Source organism: Nelusetta ayraudi, unplaced genomic scaffold (genome assembly GCF_046127955.1).
Source record: "Nelusetta ayraudi isolate G7.1 ecotype Tasmania unplaced genomic scaffold, CSIRO-AGI_Nayr_v1 ptg000041l, whole genome shotgun sequence".
Lineage (NCBI taxonomy): Eukaryota > Metazoa > Chordata > Actinopteri > Tetraodontiformes > Monacanthidae > Nelusetta > Nelusetta ayraudi.
In genome coordinates, this window is record NW_027466091.1 from 537,314 (window position 1) to 557,338 (window position 20,025).

At 48.0% G+C, this 20,025-nt stretch overlaps 2 protein-coding genes across 2 annotated transcripts in view; both read right to left on the reverse strand.

The window, feature by feature from the left end:
• kcnip3a (Kv channel interacting protein 3a, calsenilin) overlaps nucleotides 1–5,995 on the reverse strand; it is a 31,385-nt gene extending 25,390 nt beyond the window's left edge. The window contains exon 1 of the mRNA XM_076033222.1: nucleotides 5,865–5,995. Coding sequence (XP_075889337.1) covers nucleotides 5,865–5,870 — 6 coding nt within the window. The 5' untranslated portion in view covers nucleotides 5,871–5,995. The remainder of the gene's footprint in view (nucleotides 1–5,864) is intronic.
• Nucleotides 5,996–16,826: 10,831 nt separating this feature from the next.
• On the reverse strand, nucleotides 16,827–19,946 carry pcna (proliferating cell nuclear antigen). Its single transcript, XM_076033226.1, has 6 exons — nucleotides 19,500–19,946; nucleotides 18,456–18,553; nucleotides 18,276–18,343; nucleotides 17,990–18,184; nucleotides 17,439–17,562; nucleotides 16,827–17,334 (listed from the first exon to the last, which is right to left on the reverse strand). Exons 1-6 carry the CDS (start codon nucleotides 19,718–19,720, stop codon nucleotides 17,258–17,260), a joined length of 783 nt encoding a protein of 260 aa, XP_075889341.1. The 5' UTR covers nucleotides 19,721–19,946; the 3' UTR covers nucleotides 16,827–17,257.
• Nucleotides 19,947–20,025: the final 79 nt, after the last annotated feature.

The window sequence follows — 20,025 nt, forward strand, 5'->3', positions numbered from 1 at the left end:
TGTAGATCCGCGGCGCCACCTCCGAGACAGACCTTAAAGATTTAATGGTTTTCATCAGACAGGCATCCTGACAGGCAGCCGTATCAGAATCCGCCGGCTCATGGGGACGGTCAATACTGGCAAAAGGTCAGAGACAAAAACTCGCAGGCACACCAGGGGAAAATACTGGAACGCTTACGTAACGTGTTCATACGATCTGGTTAAAAAAGACAGCAGACAGGTGGTACAGACAGGTGCTGCACCTGAAGGGGGATGGGGGGGGCGGGGGGGGACCAGGTGATTGCATGGACACTTTAAAGACACGCTTGAAAGGACGTGAGTAACTAGAGACAGGCGGTAAAATGAAACTGTAATTGACAAAACAAAATCTCATAATGGTCTTTCAAAAAAAAAAAAAAAAAGAAGATCTCTTGACACCTGAGGAGAACAGTTGAACGGATCAGGTCATGAAAACCTGCTGCAGAATCTCTATCAGCCAATAATCAGGCTGGCTGCATCCCTGCAGGACCTCGATATGCAGTGTAGGCTGTGTCTGCTGGGAAAAAAACATCCATTCATTCATTCACTCATTTGGCACAGTCAAGTTAGAGGATTAAAGCGACATGATTGGCTGTGCTTGGCTTCCCAGGATGAACCAAACGATTAAATGTTTTTTTCTCAAGAAGGGAGATTTTGATATTTGACCCCACAAACACTACGTTACTTTGCGACTCGCCTTCCGTGTCTTTCTCTAACAGCCACGTTTCTGGGCCTTCCGGATTACAGAATCAAGCCAACTCAAACGTGTGAGAAACAAACAGCAACTCAGAAAACAAAGAGCTGCACGGTCGGGATAAAAATCACCAGTTGCTTAACAACAGGGGGGGACAAAAGAACTACAGAGCTGTGATGGATGGGAAGGCAGGAGGCGCTGCGGAGCAAAACATTTTCTTGGCGGCAGTGCTGACCTGAACTTTTCACAAGACTGAAAATGGCAAAAGAGAAAACCGGCCGTACACGAGACGTTGCTTGCGTGCGCGTCTTAACACGGAGCCTGCGGCAACCTGGGCAGGAAAACATGCGAGCAGTCTGATGAAGGAGAGCTGATACTATTTGTGTCCTGACACTGCTCGAGCCTCTTAGTATGGCTGTCAGTGTGAATCAGTGTGGCTGTGGGAGGATGGTTCATCCATATGGACTACATGCTGCTTGTGTGTGTGTGTGTGTGTGTGTGTGTGTGTGTGTGAAAGAGAGGAAAAGACACAGAAAGATTTTGATTTTGATGTGGGAGCCTTCATGCAGAGAAGATTTAATACCCTGAGGATGCAGCGAGCGATGGAGAGCAATATTTCAATTAACAACTCCTCCTTCTCCATCTTTCCTTTCTCTCTCTCTCTCTCTCTGTCTCACACAGACACACAGACACACACACACACACACACACACACACACACACACACACACACACACACACACACACACTGGAAGCTGTTATTCCTCTTTGTATAGGTCAATAAGTACACTGACAGATTAAACCGATCCCATGTACGAACATCACTGCAGTAAATGGATTTGTGGCTGATAATTTACAGCAGCATTTTTCTTCACATCGCTGCCCTTCATCCCCTCTGGGTCGATAGTTCTGTCGGTACGGATCTTCAGCGGGAAGCTTTGACACTGAACAATATAATGCTGCAAAAACAAAAGAAAAGGAAAACAGCCATGAGACCATACAATGAGAGGGATTTTTCTCACTGGGATAGATGCAGCCGGCTGTGAAGCTTCTCTTTTTGGGTGCAGAGTAAAGATTTCAGGAGGGAAAAACGCTCGCTTTAGTCGAGACGGTCTACACAGACGCACGTACACACACACACACACACACACACACACACACACACACACACACACACACACACACACACACTCTTTTTCTGCAGGGCTGTGAGGAAGAAAAGCCCCCTGGGTGTGTTTGATTTTGGTAGCAGGATCAGAAGTGTGCCTTGCCTTTTCCTGTTCCCGCTTTAAAGGATACAGTTTCCAGGGGCTTTTCAATTATTCAAATGTACCAATCACACCACCTATTGAACAGGTGGGCCCCTCAGACACTTTATCGGGTGCAGCACAATACCCTCCACCCGTCGGTGTGTGTGTGTGTGTGTGTGTGTGCGTGTGTGTGCGTGCGTGTGTGTGCGTGTGTGTGTGTCGCCGGCAGCCTGTCTGCCGTGTGCCGTCACCGATCTGCTCAGGTTGGCTGCGTGTCACTGCTCTGATTGGCGCTCTGCTCTCTGGGGAATTGCCCCATTGAAGCCAACTTCTCAAAGGAAAAGTCAGCGAAGCACACGGAACAACAGGTGCTTTAAAACCAGCCGTCGGGTCCCGCTGAGGCACTATCAGAGTTTTAAGACGCCTGCAACAACCGGGTTATTTTGTATTTGACGGATGAATTTGCGATCGTGGTGCAGAGTCAGACAAGGATATGCTGAGTTTGATTCTGTTTTTACTGGGGACAATTTAAAAATAAAAAAAAAGTTTACCAGATTGATTCGACCATATGTGAAAGAGCCCAAGAAGTGGACGATGACTAATCAAACCATTTCTATTTCACATTCGAGCAAAGAGCTGTTTGGGGGCATGGGGGGATGTGACACTAGCCGTCCTTCAATGTGCTCTATGTTCAACTAGTCAAGAGTAAAGCAAAAACAGGTTTCAAACCCAGAAAACCTTCACAACAACAATCACTGGTTACTCTGCTTTTGTGGTGTAGCTAACATCACAGGAGTGTTCCCAGCAAAGGAAAACTTACAGAAAAAGTCAATCGGCCGAGAAAATCAAAAGGTGCGGTTGCTGGTCAGCCACAGTTAGCAACATGCTAACGCTACACAGCAGTTCAGTTGTTCCATGTGGAAAAAAAGAAACGTGAATCCAATGAGAAGCAAAGGAAACGGCAGAGTCAGACTGTGAAGCTCATCCTGGCCAGTCTACCTCTGACGTGCCATCTACCACCTGAGAGGCAGCAGCTGTTATCTTAGACACACAAACTTTGATGCGAATTGGGACCGTTATTTGAATCGCCGCCGTCTCAATGATTATTCGTTCATTCTCGCTGAATCCAACACCTGTAGTCCTGTCGGGCGATTCGGCAGCTGACATGCCAGGATTTTGTTCCGCTCATCACAAAGCTCTTTGTGTCCTCGTGAAAGAAAGAAACTCTGTTGGTCCTGAAGGTCAGAAGTTTTTTATCGGTTGCAGGTGAGAATATGGATGAATATATTCTATAAGGACAGCGGCCAAATGCAATCTAACGGACAATATTATTAAGTGTTGATCCAGATTCATTCGGGACACCAAGGCTTAAACGAGGCTTTTCTCCAGTCCTGGCCTTCGTTTCAACTCTGACCACTCCCATGTGGGCACACGGGGGGGCATACATTAGGTAATATGAAGAATCAAACTTACATGAGCAGCCCTCATAAACAAACACAAATGTCCTGACTCTCTTTTGAACCCACCGCAGTGACTCAGAGCGAACGCGACATGCACAGAGCCCATCGATCACGCACTTGTTTTACAGCCGAAAAATAAATAAATGAAACTAAATGAAAAGAGTGAGTCACGCATTCAAACATCAGCTCCGGGGAGCCTCGCAGCTCGGCGTGATTCAAACACCTGCACATCGATACCCAGGGAGAGGAGAAGAGAGGAAAATCAACATGCTGGAGGAAAGGTGGGGCTGCAGCCGGATTATACAGGAGTCCCGCTGCCTCTAATAATGGCTGCGGGCTGCCAGTCATTTGTCCAGCCTCTCCAACCGTCGCTTCTGGAATGAATTCTAAAATGTTCGCCAAAGTACAATTGAGATTTGCAGGTGTTTCCATTGAATGGTGTGAAACACATAGGGAGTAATTTATCATAAAATGTCGCGGGGCGAGATTTTAGGAGAATTTCATTTGCTTCTGTTTGCTGTCAAGAATGGTTGTCATCTTTTTCTCTTTGATTACTTGTAAAAAAATATTCCGTCTTCTTCTCCGTCCAATCATAACGCGCCGTTTTCACTTGAAGCAAACTGGTCGCGTAACCACGTACGTCACGTCGTAACGTGCTGACATGTAGATGCGGGGGGAAAAAAAGTGTTTCCATGACACTTTTGCGATATAGCTCTATATCGATACGTCTGAAAAACTACCTCACAAGAGACCTTTTAGACATAGTTGAGAGTTTTTTCAACGTTTTTTATTGCAATATTTAGGTTTTGCAAAATTCTAGGGGCAATGGAAACGCAGCGACTGACTGTGGCGGAGGAAAAGAGCATTCCATTAGCATTATTCATTCTGTTGCCATTCTCTGACATTTTATAATAAAGGTGAGTTAAAAAACAAAAACAAAAAACAAAGTCACCACAGGCAGACGGAGAATAACTGATTTATGCTTCACAACCTGAAAGCGACTCGTCTTTGGGACGACAAAATAAAGGCAGCTCTTAAACAAGGGGATATTCACCGGTTCACAAAGAGGAAGGACACCATCAAATTTCACCAGCTGCTCTGGACTCATTCAGTGGGCAGCCATGCTATTGTGTTGGTTAAATGATCGTTCAGTTGAACTCACTGAGGGGACAAATGTGCGTGTACTTGAATCCCAGGGCTGCGTTCGAATTGAAAAGTGCGCCCAAGCGAATGAAGAGGGGGCGGAAAAACAAGAGGTGCACGCACACGTGCACGCGTGCGGAAGCGTGAAAAGCGCTGAAGTGCGCAGGACTCAGCCGTTCCCTCTGAATCTCGTGCGATGGGATCGATCAGCGGATGTATTGACCATGGTGGACGGATCCGCTTTTCGGTGATTGATGATGATGAGGATGATGAAGATGATGATGATCTTTGGCTCTTGCGCTTCATCCCTGATGCAGCCACAGTGTCACGTATACACACTGAGTCCACAGGGCCGGTGAAGGCGTCCTCAAGTCTGCAAACTCCAGTTTTGGCAGCAGCAGCAGCAGCAGTGAGGAGGTGCACAAGTGAAGCCCCCCCCCCCCAGCCCTCCCAGCCCTCCCAGCCCCACCTCCCTGCTGTGCTTCCTGCCAGGGTTGAGCCACATTGATAGAAGCAGTGCACCCAGGGAGCATGAATGAGCCGCTGGGAGTCACCTCGGAGATGCTGCCGCTCCCCACTCCACCCCACCCCCCCACCACCACCACCACCACCACCACCAGCAACAGTCCATCATCCAGATTTAGATGCTGTTTGTTGCTTCTCTCTCTTGATCTGCATCTCGGAGAGCGAACCAGCAACAGACAGTATTCCATCTTCCCAGAAATGGGGATTTGGGGATTTAAGGCACTCGGAAAACCAAACACTGCTTTTATTTGAGGTCAGGGGTGAATCCCATGGAAGGGCATGATGGGTCTAAAGCAGAGCGCCTCGGCACGACAGCACACCTGCTAAACGGGGCGGAGGAGCCGATGCCCTCCTCAAGCCTCAGTTCTCCTCAGCTCCTCAGCTCGCACTATTACATAACTTCACTCCCAAAGCGGAGCTTTAAAATAAAGTGGAGGGAAATAATCCCTGAGATTCAGAGAGACGGCGGGTAAAACCTCCACACACGAGACGAGGACGACAATTTTTTATTTATTTTTTTTTTTTACTGCATTTGTCCAACAAGTAGTCAAAGAGGAGAAAAGAGGAGAGGAGAGCTGCGCAGAGGATCTAACTTGAGGCGCGTTTTTAACGCGCGCTTCCTCCCTCATGCATGCAAAATAAAACACAATTAAATTGAATGAATAAACAACAAAACACTTGAGGAGGCGGCGGCGGCGGGAGCAGCGCCTCACTTCAGCCGTCTTGTCGGGGTGTGGAGGTATTTCTATTAGTGGAGCAGCAGAAGTGTCCTACCTGCATGTTTCTGCAGTGATGATGAAGCTTCGAGTCTCTGCTGTGCCGGCGATGCCTCCTCGGTCAGCCTCCCACTAGCAGCACCGCTGGATGCGAAGGAATGCGCTGCTGCTGCTGCTGCTGCTGCTGCCACCGCACACTCGCCGCACACTCGCGAGCAAGCGCGCGCGCATATACGCACACGCACAGGAAACACGGAGGGGAGGGGAGGGGAGGGAAGGGGTGGGAGGTCTGGGGCGGGGTGGGGTGGGGGGGGGGTGTGCAGCGAGGACGCAGCCTCGGAGGAAACAAGTGTCTCGTCATCTCTCGCAGCGGCGTCAGCATCATCATCAGCGTGTCACGACGGAGTCAACAGGCGCAGCCTCGAGACATCCGCGTTCACGCCGGATGGCATCTTCCGTGCCTTTGGCGTGGCTCCACTGACACGCGTCAAACCTTATGTTTGGGAGAGAGGAGTGTGTGTGCGCATCCATGTGTTTGTAGTGAACAGAGTGGTTTTAAGCATCCCTACATGTTAACATCATTATGTGCTCTTGAAAACAAAACAAAACAAAAAAACACTAATGTATTGATAACTTCCCCAAAAGTCTTTGCTTCCATCCATTTCCAATCGCTGAGCTCAGGGTCACACGGGCTCTGCTGGAGCCTCTCCCAGCTGTCAGAGGGTGACGGCAGGGCGACACTTTGGACAAGTCGCCAGTCCGTCGCAGCTTCTTAAAGTCCACTTTTCAGAAAATATTCGAAAAACAAAAAAACAAAAAACCTGTTGTGTAAATCATCCCTTCGTGACATCACAAAGGGCACAGACACCTCGTGGCTGCACTCATTATGTCTCTTTCTAAGCACGTGGAAGGTCCAGCAAAGTGCCAATTTAAACAAGAGACAGACACTTGAGTGTTTTGCGTTTGATAAATAATGACGCAAGTCAGTTCCAAATGGAGTCCAGCAATTTACAGCAGTGCCTCAATGCAGCCTTATCCTTTACTTTCCTCTAGCAGCATATTGTGTGTGTGTGTGTGTGTGTGTGTGTGTGTGTGTGTGTGTGTGTGTGCGCGAGCATGCCGCGCACACGCATTGCATCGGATTACACTATGTGATCGTCATTAGAGAGATTGGTACAGAAATGCAATTACCAGCCTGCAGGAGGATCTCTGAGCGCACTGAGAAACTGAATCAATTTGCGTGACCTTGGATCGGTGTGAAGCTGCCTGGAGTAGAGAGAGAGAGAGAGAGAGAGAGAGAGAGAGAGAGAGAGAGAGAGACTGAGAGAGACTAAGAGAGGAATAGAGTAAGAGAGAGAGAGGCGAAAGCAACATGCTAAGCAGCAATCATGGCAGGTCAAGCATCCTCAGACATAATGCTGATTACATCACGAACAGCCGAGAAAACGCAAATGGCCCACGGGATGAATGAGGAAAAGGCCATCTGGCTAATAATACTGCGCGCTATTAGCCAACTAAACCGGGAGGCTCGTCCTCGTGCGTTTTTCACGGGAGCCTGACGGCAACACAGAAGATGTTGGAGGAAAAAAAACGTCTGTCGTTGGGGGGGCTCGTTTGCAAATATCCGCCGTATGTCCACCTAAAGAAGGAGAAGCGAACCTGTGGAATAAAAGGGAGCTGACGCTGGATGTATAAAGACACATCAGACGTCGTCTCCCGGGAGCCGCAAACACATTTAAATGCGCATAAATAACTTCAAACATCTTCAATATACATACGTTTGTTTTTTTCCTCATCCCTTTGTACTTCACTAATGACGAACCCTATGGGCGAATAAATCGGATTTTTCAGAGACAATATATATATATATATATGTATGAATATATATGATATGAAAATGGCTGGTGATTGAGTAAGTGAAGTTATCAAGTCAATATAAAGAAGTTACTTTTCACAGCGTGACGAAACGTGTGAGAACAAGAAGAAAAACCTCTGTTAGCTATGGACCTACACTGATATCAGACATTCTGACATAAAACTTCCCAGTGCATAGAAATGCAAAGGTAACAGCAACAGAAACCGCCAAAAAGTAGAAAATCTCATCCTCACAGTGCAGAGCAGGAAGTCTTTGAAAGCAGGCGACTGCGTGTGGAAAATGGAAAAAGTTTGAAATAGGACAGGGCTGAACTTGGACAAACACAAACTGCTTCAGAAGGGGGAGTGGAAGGAGGTGGAGGGAGCAGGTGTAGCACATTAGAGCAGAGGGCAGGTGAGGGCAAGAGCAGGAATCCTCACGGGAAATGAGAAACCAAGACGGGCCGACCTACCAAAATAAAAGAGGAACAGAGAAGAAATAAACACAAAATTCTCCCATGACAGCGGCAGTAACGAGACGCTGAGGTCCGGGTTAACAGATCGAGACAGGAAGTAATCGGCTCAGACACAAGCAGGAGAAATTCCAAATATAGCAGGAAGAAAAGCAGGAGCTGTGAGCTTCACATCAGTCTACAGTTCTTTGGGGACGGCGATGGGAACTCTCTGTTCTTCGGCTTCTCGGCTGTGATAATGCGGCTCCAGTGAAGTGATTTTCTTATCGTCACAGATCTGCACACAGCCTCCTTGTACTCATTCACGTTATCTCCGATCTTATCTCACACACACACACACTTGTAGCTCCTCTCTTTGGATGAGCATCGTTTGGAAGCCAATGAGGGACGACGGAGTGATAATGTGAAAAATATCTTCACGCTAACAAAATGTGAGCGGTAAAAAAAAATAATAATAAGGAGAGTGGGCGTATAAGAAGTAGACGCAGCCACGGTCAGCAAATCAACGAAGCTAAAAACAACAAATGGAGACCAGGCTTGTTTGTCGGTTGGCCGGTGGAAGCAGTCAACCAAAAGGCAAAAGCAAGAGTGTGAATGTGCATGCAGGTGAGGCCCATTGGGTGAAGTGAACAAAGTCTGAGGTCAACTCAGAGGTCACCCAGTGAGATTGTTTTTTATTGTTGCCCCAGTCCGCCCTAAAATCCCACTTAGTTCCTCACAATTCTTTTCGCAATTGCAATAAAAGAGAAATACTTGTTGTTTTTTTGTCCAAACCTGTGAGGTTGACCATAGGTTAAGCTTTTTATCCCGCCCGCCCAACTTAAGAAATGATATTAATAGTCAGTATGTCGAAAAAACAGCTGTCTTTCATCCAATGTTTCAGTGTTTTAAGAGACATTTGGAAGAAAGAGCTAAATATCGTGGGGCTTCAAAGACAAGACATGTTGCTGTAACTTTGCTTTGGTTAATTTTCTATTGACATTAAAGCACGCCTTCTACGTATCCCACAATACATTTTAACCTATGAGGTGGGTCATCAAAACGCTCCATCCATCTGATGCTGCTCCGGCACTGTCATATTCTAAGACCCATTGTGGCCCCACCAGTCAAACGTTTGCCCTCCCCTGATATAAAACGACCTCTGCTGAATGGAAATTCCTTGTGACGAAGCTCCGTCCCACTTCCGTGACTCCCCCCCCCCCTCCCCCAGTCAGACAAAACCAACGTTCAAGTCCTCTCAGCAGACAATTCCCTCATTCGGCAGATTAGGCACGGATTAACACCGTTGCCACTTTTTCATCGTACTGTATGCTGCCGAACCGAGCGGCTGTCGGCTTAAGGCGGCCCTAGGAATGATTGGGGGGGGGGGCTGGTGGTGGGGAGGCGCAAATCCACCGTCAAAAGCGGCGTGAAATCCCGTCTGCAGGCAGCGGGCTGAGCGGGCGGGAGAGCCGAGCGAGGTTCCCCGAGAAGAGCAGCCTCGCTGCCGGGATGATGCAGCTGCTAATTTGCGGAAAGAGACGGAAAAATGAAGAGCACAAAGACACACACGCACACGCATGTGCGCACAAACACACACACACACACGCACACACTACAAGCACAGCAGCTCAAGAGTAATTTTCCCGCTCAGAAGGATTTCATGTCTCTATGGAGAAGAATGTCTATTTTTAGAGGGGGATATAAATAGATTCCGTAGCTCCAACGCTTGCGTTTCCGTGCGCCTCGTGGCTCCTCGTTGTTTCCTCCTCTCCTTCTGCTCCTCCTCCTCCTCCTCCTCCTCCTCCTCCTCCTCCGTCGGAGCGGCGAGGCTGCAATTTGTCTCTTTTGACACGAGTGCTGACTTGTATGATCCCAGCGCGCCGTGACACTTGACCTGCGAGCTGCACAACCGGGGGTGGGGTGGATGGTCTCGGCGTAATTGGCCCGAATGGGTCGTAAAATTCATCAATAAGCCTCCCTGCGGGGTTTTATTTTTCCCCTCCACGATGGCGACAAAATAACAGCCGTCCTCTCCGCCTGCACAGCGGTGGTAAACGCTCTCGAACTTTTTAATCCTGGTGTTTTAATGAGGCTAACAAAGGAACTTTTTGACTGGTGGGGCCACAATTAGTTCTAAAATTTGACATAAGAGCCGGAGCAGGAGCAGATGGATGGAGTGTTTTGGTGACCCACCTCATAGGAGGAATAAAAATATATCATGGGATGTGCAAAAAACGTGTTTTAATGTCCATTGAAAATGAGCAAACGTGTTAAAATCAGTGTCTTTGAAGCGACGAGCTGTTTAGCTTAGTGATTAAAATGACTCTTAAAACAAAAAAATTGATGGAATCCTGCTATTTTACGACTCACTTACTATTAATAAAATTTCTTCAAGTTCAGCAGGCCGGATTAAAAAGCTTAACAGGCCGCATATGGCCCCCGGGCCGTAGTTTGTCCACGCCTGGGCTAACAAAGCGGTCGGTACACTGGCATCTTCAGGAGGATTTAGGGAGCGAACACACAGGGTGATTTCTGTGTGTGTGTGTGTGTGTGTGTGTGTGGGAGAGCGTGGGAGGGGGGGAGTAAAGTGGGTGGGGGGGTTTGTGGGGGGTGGGGTGGGCAAGGAGCATCTTTGTCGCCGTGGAAACTGTTGCTAAGTAGCGGCAGCGAGGCTTCCCCGCATGAAAGGAGACAAAGATCCGATTGTAGCAGGAGGCAACGACAGCAGAGAGCAGGAAGTGCCTGTGTGTGTGTGTGTGTGTGTGTGTGTGTGGAAGGTGTCGCAAGGTGTCTGCTGCCACGGGCGATCAGTGTCAACGCCATCCGTCTGTCCATCCGTCTGTCCGTCCGTCCGTCCGTCCGTCCGTCCGTCCCTTTTCCATTACCGCTTCTCCTGCCTTCGTCGGCCGTCTCAGGGGCGAAGGCGAGGTCACTCCCTGGACAAGCGTCCGGTTCGTAGAGGCCAAAGACGCAGAGAAGTATTTTGACCTGAACAATCAAAGTCTGGTTTGCCGGCATTTTAACGAGAGTCTCGGCTTTACATTTAGTAACTTCATTTATGCTACTTTGCGTGGTTTTCTTATGCACTGGCTCATCAAGAGCACTGTCCTCTCCTGTTTCCCTCCACAGACCAAACTTTGATACTATTCTGAAGCGTCTGATTGGTTCTCCCGTCAAGTTTGGAATTGTAGCGGCCCCTACCTCTCGCCTGCCAGTTGAAGAAGCGTCTCTCTGTTTTGCGGACTGCTGAAAGCTCAACACCGTCAGGTCTAAACAGTTGAGAGCGTGAATTGAAAATTTGGAAAAGTAATCAAATGTAACTAGTTACATGACTTTGATAAAGTAATTGAATAAGTTCAACTATGACGTTTTCAATGGGGTCAATATTTTCAGTATGACATTTTCATATCTCGCAGTTGTAACCAATTACATTCACGATGCAATCTTCCAAACACTGGTAGACCATTTCGTTCAGCTAATTAGCTCACAGCCTCAACTCATTTCTCTGAGTGGGTTTGAATCGCATTCATTCAGAACTGCGAAGACAACACTGACTGAAATCAGATATGAAGGTGGGAAACAAACAGCACAGCCACCTTCTGCCAACTGTTCAAACAAAATGAAGCAACACATTATGGATTTAATCACAACCAAACAAGCCAACAAGTGTTCGGTTCTGCTTCGCCGAGTGGAACAAAGCAATCAGCCCAACTTTGATTCCTGCGAGCTTTCCTCATCATGAATCCTCAGGTGATGCTGCACCGTCAGTGAAAGCATGACTCTGCTAACAACCAACAGCTCATTTGCCCGTCATCCACGGACCAATCCGCTATTCCGACACGCAGCGTTCCATAAGGCCTGCAGGATGATGTCATCGGACTGCTTGATGCGTTTGAATTAAAGCCCAAAAACCTAAAAATACTCGACGGTCTAAAATGTGGGAAATGCCACAATCAGCTGAAGTGATTCCCAAAACTGTCACGAAATGTTTTAGTCACAACAGCTTTGTCTTGATCTTCATCTCAAAACATCCGCTATTGGCTTTGTCTTCTTTTGTGCCTTTTTAGAATTCCTTATCTGTGTGACGTATTTCCCTCCAGATCAGGTTTACAGCCCGACGGTGGAGCTACTTGTCTGGCTTTGCTGCAATGGTTGAGCAGCAGAGTCTTCAGAGCCGTCCGGGCTGATCACACTGATCAGCCGCAGCAGCGACGCTCAGGTGCGGCTGCGAAAAAACACTGCGGCGCTTCCCGTCCACCTGCCACAAGACCTGAGTGACAGGGACAAAGAGGACGTTCCATTAATATGCTAATCCATGCAGGGGCCTTCTGAGCGTCTGCACAGACACACGCATGTTAACCAGGAGGCTCGCTGAGAGGCAAACCAACCTCTGGGAGGAGGAAGAGCAGGAGGAGGAGGAGGAGGAGGAGGAGGAGGAGGAAGATGAGTAAGAAGAAGAGGAGGAGAAAATGGAGCAGGAAGTGGAGGAGGAAGAAGTGGAAGTGGAGGAAGAAAAGGTGGAAGTAGTGGAAGAGATTGGAGAAGAGGATGAGGAAGTGGATGAGGATGAGGAGGAAGTGGAGGGAAAAGAGAGGAAGAACAGAAGAAAAGGAGGCGGAGGAGGAAGAAGTGGAAGAAGAAGAAGAGCATGAGAATAGGGAGGAAGAAGAGAGAAGAGGAAGTGGAGGAACAAAAGGAGGGAGTGGGGAAAGAACAGGAGGAGGAAGAGATGGAAATGGAGAAAGAAGAGGAGGAAGTGGAGGAGACAGAAGAGGAGGAGGAAGAAGAGGTAGAGGAAGAAAAGGATGAAGAGGAGGAGGAGGGGCGTGTTGTCGCTTCACTGAAGAGCGGCGATAACTGCCGCAAATCTTTACCTGAGAAAGAAGAATATGTGAAATAATTGAAGGCAGTGGGTGACGGAGTGTGTGCGTGCGACTGGTGTGTGTGTGTGTGTGTGAGTGTGTGTGTGTGTGTGTATGTGTGTCTGTGACTGGTGTGTCCTTGCCATGCGCCAGGCTTCAGTCTGCCTGCCTATGCTGGCATCAATAATCCAGCACTCTGTTCCTGTGCGGAGACAACGCAGAGCAGCACCGCTGGCTTACGTAAGAGACTGTCAGCTCCCAGAGTGGCTGCTGCTGCTGCTGCTGCTGCTGCTACTGCTGCTGCTACTGCTGCTGCTGCTGCTGCTGCTGCTGCTGCTGCTGCTGCTGCCGCTACTGCTGCTACTGCTGCTGCCGCTGCTGCTGCTGCTGCTGCTGCCGCTACTGCTGCCACTGCTGCTGCTACTGCTGCTGCTGCTACTGCTGCTGCCGCTGCTGCTGCTGCTGCTGCTGCTGCTGCTGCCTCTCCTGCTGCCGCTACTGCTGCCACTGCTGCTGCTACTGCTGCTGCTGCTGCTGCTGCTGCTGCTGCTGCCGCTACTGCTGCCACTGCTGCTGCTACTGCTGCTGCTGCTGCTGCTGCTGCTGCTGCCGCTACTGCTGCCACTGCTGCTGCTACTGCTGCTGCTGCTGCTGCTGCTGCTGCTGCTGCCGCTACTGCTGCCACTGCTGCTGCTACTGCTGCTGCTGCTGCTGCTGCTGCTGCTGCCGCTACTGCTGCCACTGCTGCTGCTACTGCTGCTGCCGCTGCTGCTGCTGCTACTGCTGCTGCTACTGCTGCTGCCGCTGCTGCTGCTGCTGCTGCTGCTGCTGCTGCTACTGCTGCTACTGCTGCTGCTGCTGCCTCTGCTGCTACTGCTTCTGCTGCTACTGCTGCTGCTGCTGCTGCCGCTGCTGCTGCTGCTGCTGCTGCTGCTACTGCTGCCTCTCCTGCTGCCGCTGCTGCTGCTGCTACTGCTGCTGCTGCTACTGCTGCCGCTACTGCTGCCGCTATCGACCTTCCAGGCCCCCGACGACTGAGCGAGCGACTTCAGAGGAGGGGAGAGTAGAGCTTCTTAATGAAGGCGTTCACAGTGGAGCAACAAAGAGATCCAAGGACTTCTGCTCTCCGAGCTACTCTGCTCTGTTAGACCCCGTCCCCCACCCCCCCGCCCCCATCCGCTTCATCCCATTCCCCTTATCTCCACGGCAAAAACCCCCAGCCTGCAGAAAGCAATTTAAAGGCAAGGCGGAAAGCGAAGGTGGAACAGAGGGGAGGTCTGGGCATCACAGAGCAGTGCCGGGTTCACTCACTGGGTTCAAACAGCAGCACTCTTGAAAGATTTGCGTATTAAAGGGTCCTCAGGTGTGCAGTGAACTCACAGGAAGCAAGAAAAGTTTTTACTTCCGTTGCTCCACTTTCCAGAGAGAAAACAAGAGTTTAGAAATTTTGTCCACTATTATTTTTTTGGCCTGGAACTCTTTGCTAATGGATTTATTTATTTATTTATGTTACTTATTCCAGTAGTGTCACAGAAGGAAAAAAAAAAAGATTTGAAAATGGGTATAATGAAAGCTGCAGATCCAAATGTCTTTGAAGTGAAATATCTTTTGAATTGGGTCTTAGGTCTGACCTTTTGTGGAACACTGCGGAGCTCCAGACTGAAATTCCAAAGATTATTTTTTTGCGGGCGTGAAGGACAAGAGCTCCCTGAGAATGACTCAGCTTTGTCACCATTAATGTCTTTTCTCATAAACCTATAAATTATTTATTTTTCGTCCCTCTCGCTGTGGTGGCTCTGCCAAAGCTCCCATTCCAATTTAACAGAGTTACAAAGGGAGGGGAGGGGGGGGGGCAGGGGGTGATGTGGCGCTAAAAGACTATCGACAAGGAAGAAAAGGAGGGGTGGAAAAAGAGAGCAGCCAGGTTGTACAGTTTAGAACAGAGGTTGGCCAACTTTTGACTGCTGGGCCACAATGGGACCTAAAATTTGAAGCCCCACGATATTTAGCTCTTTATTGAAATGACTCTTGAGTCATTGTATGACTTACTTACAATTAATATGGGCTGGAATAAAAAGCTTAACAGGCCGCATATGGCCCCCGGGCCGCAGTTTGCCCATGTCTGGTTTAGAGAGTGTCGCCGAGGAGAAGACAGACAGGAGACAGAGCCCGAGGTGGAGATCTCAAATGTTGAGCAGCAGCATGACGTGGTGGCCCACTCCACCGCTGAAACTCTGTTGCAAGTCAGTCCTCCTTCCTCTGCTCCAGGATGTAATTAATTTTAACCTGGGAGGCCACGCTTAATGAAATATTGAGGCACTTTAAATGGCTGCGTTGTCGCTTTGCTTGTCCTGCCCTCATTTCTGAGGGTCCATTGGACAAACGCACGGCTGCAGAGCAGCGTGTTCCAGTCTGAAATGACAACACACATCTTAAAGAGCATTAAAGTGAACCGTCCAAGGAAGTACCGACTATGAAATGCATGTAGAATAAGCAAACACACAGAGACTGCAATCCTCTTCTCTTGCTGCACTGGGCTCCTCAGAGTGCAGGACTTTCATCAGATGAATTTTGATATTCCAAGGCTAGACTGGGATTAGACTGGTGGGGAATAATGTGAAATGATAATCTGATGAGTGCATGCTGTGCTGCTGCTCTGCCCTCAGAGGAGTCAGATTGTACAGCCATGGCCTTTTCAAATAATAGACAGATAAATAGATAGATAGTCAGATAGCTAGACAGATGTGTGTGTGTGTGTGTGTATATATACATATACATATACATAATATATATATATATATATATATACATAAGAAAAAACATTTAATGTGAAAACAGGAAGTTTGATCAATGGTGCCATAGTGTAAAATATGCAGAGTCACTGGGTGCACTGGAGGAGCAGAGCCTCATCAATCCCCTCAGCTGTCCAGTTGCCCCATTTCTCTGGAGCAGGTCACTAATTTTGACATTTCCATCATATTATGTCATCAGACAGTGTGCTCAGCGGGGCCAGATGCGACTGCCGCTCAGATTAAAGCTTTGGGACTGTTGGGCAGATTAAATGTGTCTGACTGTACGACTCCCCTACAGTAAAATTTAGCCAAGGCATCAAAATAAATAAACAAAATAATAACCACATTTTTCTGGATTCTGGATTAAACTTTTCAGGAAAAAAAAAATTCCCTGTGGATTTTTAGGTTTGTGAAAGTTTTTTTTTTTTTTTTTTTTTCTAAATACCCTTTTTGCCACAAGTTTGCTGAATTTTCCCTGGAGTTTTCTCAGATATTTCAAAGATTTTTTTTTTTGCTGATTTTTTTTCAAGTAGCATATAGGATTTAATATTAAAAAATATTATATATCAAATAGTTCCCTGATATTTGCTGGATATTTATAATTCTTTAAAGCGATTTCCAAGCAATTATGTTTTTCACATCAGCACCTGGATCAGCGCCAGTCTGACAGGTTGTATAATCCCATATGTGTCTACCAACAGCACCTTTGGACGGAGTTTACTTTGCCCATATATATCTGCATACACTCCGTTTAGTGTGCATACACACTGGTTTGTGCATGCACTATGACAACAGAGCCACTTGACTTGCTTTCATTGACACTTAAATGTGTAAATTGACAGTCAATGCAAATTGCACGACTTACAGGAATTATCTTCCATGAACATCCTTTAAACCACTGTGTCAACTGCAGACCAACAGCACTTGATTGTGCGAGGTGGCGCTGAAGCCTGTAATGCCTTCTCCTTTTTAGTGTGGAGATTGGTGTTGTGTGATCATTGTGTGATCTCAATGATGCAAACTGGATGACAACAACAAAAGTCAGACACGCAAAACATCAGAAACAATGTGTATTTTTTAATTTTGGACTGAATCAATGAATACAAAAAAAAAAACATTTGGATGTGGGTGGCCACAAGAAGTATTTACAAATGCAATATCTACAGGCAGGAATTGGGATAACTGGAGGTCTGCTGACCTTGACTGGGCAGAAATGAGAACGACTGAGACCAAGTTGGGGCGAAGTGCTAAAACTGGACACCAGGGCTGTTCGGGTCATCTTCTGCTGCCGCTGCGCTAAACTTCTAATCCCACCAGAGAGAAGCCGTCAGTCGGTTGAGTTTTGATTACATGTTGAAACTGCACTGCTCACTTTAAACCTGAGAGCCGGTGGAGAATAAACCTCAACAGTAGTGAGACCACCAGCCCCTGATCACCCCGGACAAGTCCCAGAGACCTGCCACTTCTCCATCCCGCCTCTGCGGGCTCTTAGGAAGCCTCCTCGTCGATCTTCGGCGCCAGGTAGTATTTGACGTGTCCCATGTCGGCAATCTTGTACTCCACCACTGTGAAAAACAAAAAAGAAAACCTCATTAACTTCAGAGACACAGAAACATCCATGGCAGTCACGGGAGTCTGGCACGTCATCAAAAAAGGCCGGCAGCCTCACCCAGTGGGATGTCAGCGGACATGCTGAGGGTGACTGTCTTGGACAGCGGCGTGGCCTTGGTGAAGAAGTTCAGGTAGTTGAGGGCAAAAATGAGCTGGACTGGTTCGTTCATCTCAATAGTGACCTGCGGACGGGAAGTGAAGTGGGAGGAGTCGTCAAACACACTGACACAAAACGAGAGTGCAACTAAATTTATCATTTAGCAGCCCGACGTAGCATTGTGTCATCTTACTTCCCTACGTGCAGCAAGATGCAAACAAAGTGTTCATTCACAAAGATTCATTTCATTTCCACACATTGTAACCCAGACAAAATTCTGGTTAAAGCAGTTAACCTTCAGCAAAACCACTGAATGAAAACCTAAAAGCCTCCATTTAAACAAATGAGCTGAAGACTGGACCTAATGTGTGGCACTCTACCGCCCTCCAGTGGCTAGAAACTGCAACAGCATCATTCCGTCTGATTTTTTTATTTTTTTTTGCACAACTCGCAGCGCTTTAAAAATAAAACTCATATCTAAATTTAATATATCGAGTGTTCATACAACTCACCGCCTCATCCTCTTTGTCCATAGTGGCAGTCTGGGACATTTTCACGTTCCCTGTGCCCAGCTCGCCCGAGGCGGCGAACTTAACTCCGTCCTTGGCGCAGGAGATCATGACTGCGTCACCAACCTGGGACAGGTCACGGCAGATGCGGGCAAACTCCCCAGAGGGCATCTTCACCACGCAGCTGTACTCCTGCTCCTGGAGGGATGCAGGACAGCGCATGTTAGAAACAGCAGGCGTTAAAAGAAACCAAACCCAAAAGACTGTGAAGGAGGAGGAGTTCACTTACTGGAATACCCAACTGCTCCACATCCAGGTCCATCAGTTTCATCTCGTAGTCAGACACCTTCTCCTGGTCTGAAGTGAGAGATTGAAAAAACTCATCAGCAACCCCCCCAAAAAAAGATTGAACAGCACAGTGTGTCACATTCTGTTGCTTAAGCACAAACTGATTGAAAAAGACACCTACTGAGAGTCTCAAACACCAGGGCCAGAGTGTCTGCGTTGTCCTCTGCTCTGAGGGTGATGATGTCTTCATTTCCAGCACACTTGAGAATCTTTGACATGCTACACAAGGGACAAGATGAAAAAAAATATATATAGTTAACAGCATAATTTTAGGTTTAGGTTTTAGGCATGAATTTACACAATTTGCATTTATGTTTGTTTGAAAACGTCTTTTAACACACACAAGTGCCGTTGCAGAGGGGGGAAAAATACTATACAATATCAACGATCGTTTAGTGTTGCTCTACGGCCTCGCAATAAAGGCTCCACTTTAGATCAAATTTCCCCAAAAAATCTTTAACGATTGAGCAAATAACATTTAGTCTATTTGACTTGAATGCTAAACCACCGCTGCTTGATCCATGGCAGCGGTGTAACGTCACAAAGAGGGACCGCGGGAAAAAAAACGGAACAGGAAGTTGCGTCGATGATTCCCGCCAAGCGTCCGCGCACAAAATTTGGCGCTCAAATGACGTCGAAGCGGAGACCCCAAAGACTTTGCAGTCTCGTCAAAGCGCGCATGATACTTTTACCACCTAAAAACACTTATTTTTCAAAAAGTTTACTTTACCGTCTGGCGGCGACAACGCGGGACCACTAGAAGGTGTAAGAGTCCCGCGATAACTGGCGCTGCACTGGAGAGACATGCCCGGGCAATGCCACAAAGATGGCCACTCTCTTTTTAAGCTACGACTGAATTATTGGAACTTGTAGTCGTCGCACAGCTGGGGAGGAAGGACTTCTCTGGCCCTCGTCTACAGCGGAGATAACAGCTGCGACAGTACAGACAACTGTTGATTATTAAAGCGACTATTAGATACTAAACTTCGACAGCTCCACTTGTCAAAGTAGCGCGGTGCATTACTCAGCACGCCCTTATAAACTCCTCCATATAATTCAAAAACCAAGAACAACCTAACAAACACCGGAGCAAAACATATGGGCACCCTGTTTAGTCAGTATTAACAGGTGCCATGAGCGGTGTGTTTTTGCGTGTGTGCAGTACCTGCTCAGGTTGACTCCCAAGGCCAAGTTCCTGTCACAGCGGTACGAGTCGAAGCCGTCGTGCCTCAGGGTGAGCTGCACCAGCGAGACGTGAGACGAGTCCATGCTCTGCAGCGAGATGCCCGACGAGCTGACATCCCAGCAGGCCTCTGTGATCAGGTCCTTCAGCGCCTCCAGAACCTTCTTCAGGATGTTACCCTGCACCAGGCGAGCCTCGAACATTTTTGCTGATAAGAGTTGATAGCTAAGCGAAGAAAATTAGAACTTGGAGAGAGGACTGTGTCGCCACACACGGGAGGTTGCAGGTGGATAATTTAGCGTTGGGCTCCGTCGAAAGTTCTCGGTCTTTGTGCTGTTGGCTGGTTGGTTGGTTAGCTAGCTAGCAGCAGCGGCAGGACTCCGGCAGACCGACGAGGTGGTTTGGAGCGGGCGAAAGGTTTGGCGGGGAGGAAGCGCGCAAGTCTGTTTTTATAACGTAGCGTCATTGCGTCACTTCCGTATCCGCCCGAAGGAAGCGCGAACACATT